Consider the following 2,655-nt stretch of genomic DNA (forward strand, 5'->3'; position numbering starts at 1 on the left):
TGGCGGGTTAAATATTATAATACCCACTAATATTTGAAGGCCCACAGTGAAAATTTTTATGCCACACTGTTGTAAAAGAACATCATCATCTCTCTCTCTCGTATTGATTATTAAAGAGAAAAAAATTGCTGACAATAACAGGATATGGACTACTAGAGATTTAATAATGATTCACTGTTAAAATTAATATGGCTCAAGTCTCCACTCCACGCCATTACTCTGACTTTTGCCGTGAGGATCCAGATTCAAACAGCTCAGAGTCGGTTTGGTAGTAGACAACATCTCCTGTATCGCTGACATAGTGATCGTGTCTCATACTTGTGATTAAATCTCCGATCAAGTGAAATGGTAGAGGTGCAGACTTCTTTGGCTGGCGGTAGTACTTCCCAAGCACAGGCTTAGCTGCCTCAGTCTACAAGGCCACGGTAACAAATGATGAGTCATGAATGAGTAAGGGCCCTTTCTTACCAGATAAATTATATTTCCTAGCCTTAGTAGCTTCTAGCTTGTGACAAATCATTTCTTTAATTTGGAAGGGGAATTAATACTTACTGCCTCAACCAGATGATAGTGAGGGATTTGAGGGAAGAGATGATGAATCACATGGGTCCCAATGTCGTGGTGGATGTTGTTAATCCACCCATAGTCACGATCAAGCGTGGTTAGCCCTCCCCTCAGATAACTCCATTCCTGTAAACTCCAATACCAACAGTAGGCTAAATTAAATTAGCATTCCATTATTTAGAGAGAGAGAGAGAAACGAACCTTACCTTCCCACGGTACCATGGAAGTTTATCCTCATGACCATGGTGATGCAAGTAAGTGACAAAATCCAGCCACATGACAAAAATCTGTATTAATTCAGAAAATTATTTAGATTGCTTTATATAGTCAAAGAAGATAGCTCTTGTAGGAGTTGATCATAATGAGGCAAGTTAATGCATCAATTGAAAATGAAGAAACTGAACCTACCCAGTATGGAACTCCATAGAGCTTAAGCATTTGGATAGGACCCATTGCAAAGGACAATCCCACAAGCAATCCCACCATTGCTGCCCAGCAGACAGTGGACGTGATCACATCTTTCTTCTCATTAGGGACAAACAAGTCGCTATCTGGATGGAAGTGTGAGCCTGATTTTCCGGGACTTCTACTCCACTGTAACATAATTAATCACAAACAGAGAAACAATAAGAAACACATTCATAAGTTGCTCTAATGGATTCTGAAGCAATCAGGAAATAGCTAATTTACCAGATAGAATGGAAATGCAAGCATGGGAAAAGGCACCATGAAACGCAGTGTTCGGGTAATGACATCCAAACTCCTGTAAATCTTCTCCGACAACTGTAATGGAGGAGATAATCAAATATAAATAAGAAATTAACAGAGAGAAGAAAACAAGAGCAGAGAAGAATTTAAAGAAGGAGAGAAAATAAGAGCAGACAATAGGCCAGTACAGAATATTAACTGACCGGATGCCATGATTCGTCATTCTCAACATGCCCGTGGTTCTGATGATGAGTCCTGTGGCTAATTCTCCTGCAATGTCATCACAACGCAAGTCGTTGAAACCCAGAACTTCTAGAATTGATATTTAAGTTGATGAAATCTCTCAAAGAAGAAATATAGCTATCAGAATATACCATCCATGGTAAGGCACAAGAATTGAGGAGTGCAAGAGATGCCCAACCACACTATTTAGCTTTGGGTTATTTGAGAAGCTCCCATGGCCGCTGCACAATCCAAAACTCAATTATTTAGACAACTTTTAATACATGTATAACAGGAAAGAAGAAAAGAATACAAGGAAGTCATTAATTCATTAAGAAGAGAAGCAGGGGAGCTCACCAGTCATGGCCAAGTACAAAGAGAGCCCAGAACATGGTTCCCTGCGCAGCCCAGTAAAGCGGCCAAACAACCCAATTGTTGAGGTAAGCGGCGGCTGCCGCCAACCCAAAGACGACAGCAACATCCCTGACGACGAAGCTCATAGACCGCCATGGGTCCTTGACCCAACAGTGTTTGGGAATGGCCGCTCGGACGTCAGCCAATCGAAACGGAGGAAGGGCACCAGGATCAAATTCATCTACTTCATCAACCCCATTAATCTTCTCCTCTTCTCCACTGTCCTCGTCAACAGACGCGACCCTCACAGGAGAGCTCACCTTGAGTGCCCAATCTTGGTGTCTAGACGCGCTCGAGATCGGAGAAAGACTAACATCTGTTAGTGTTCCAAGAAAACCACGGCCTTTACAAGCAATGAATCTAATTTTGGTGGGGTTGTTGGAGAAAACTCTGGTTCTTGGTCGAGGAAATACGCGAGGAAGGGGTCTTAGACCGCATTCTGATAAAACCCAACTCGCCGCCATTCCAGACCCAGACCAAGGTGCAGGTGGAAAGCTCAAGAATTTGCAGTTCTCCCAGTATGGATGGATGGCTATAGAAGAGATGTGAACCAGAGTTGCTCTAGAAGAAAACGAAATTAGATTACTGCAGCCAATATGTAGTATTTATTTAAGAAGAAAACGCAAGCAGAGGAAGAAGATAATACTATGGAATTATGGATTCTCTCAGAGGTTTCTCTTGTAAAAACTAAAACAAGGAGGCCTCAGCCGTGTAGAAGCTCGACTCGACTGTTGAATTTCGTCTAGC

The 2,655-nt window shown here is 42.1% G+C and overlaps 1 protein-coding gene across 1 annotated transcript; it reads right to left on the reverse strand.

The window, feature by feature from the left end:
• Nucleotides 1–2,655, reverse strand: LOC104602583 (omega-3 fatty acid desaturase, chloroplastic-like). Its single transcript, XM_010266313.3, has 8 exons — nt 1,852–2,655; nt 1,647–1,736; nt 1,476–1,542; nt 1,255–1,347; nt 973–1,158; nt 771–851; nt 553–690; nt 1–412 (listed from the first exon to the last, which is right to left on the reverse strand). Exons 1-8 carry the CDS (start codon nt 2,370–2,372, stop codon nt 215–217), a joined length of 1,374 nt encoding a protein of 457 aa, XP_010264615.1. The 5' UTR covers nt 2,373–2,655; the 3' UTR covers nt 1–214.

This window comes from Nelumbo nucifera, chromosome 2, assembly GCF_055504915.1.
Source record: "Nelumbo nucifera cultivar China Antique chromosome 2, China Antique-T2T, whole genome shotgun sequence".
NCBI classification, from domain to species: Eukaryota; Viridiplantae; Streptophyta; class Magnoliopsida; order Proteales; family Nelumbonaceae; genus Nelumbo; species Nelumbo nucifera.

What these genes read in the sequence shown, in the direction of transcription:
- LOC104602583 (XM_010266313.3), bottom strand. Translation starts at nt 2,372, where the DNA reads ATGGCGGCGAGTTGGGTTTTATCAGAATGCGGTCTAAGACCCCTTCCT. An exon ending in TTGCATTTCCATTCTATCTG is followed by an intron (nt 1,159 to 1,254) that starts GTAAATTAGCTA and finishes ATTATGTTACAG; the next exon opens with TGGAGTAGAAGTCCCGGAAA. An exon ending in ACTATCATCTGGTTGAGGCA is followed by an intron (nt 413 to 552) that starts GTAAGTATTAAT and finishes GTGGCCTTGTAG; the next exon opens with ACTGAGGCAGCTAAGCCTGT.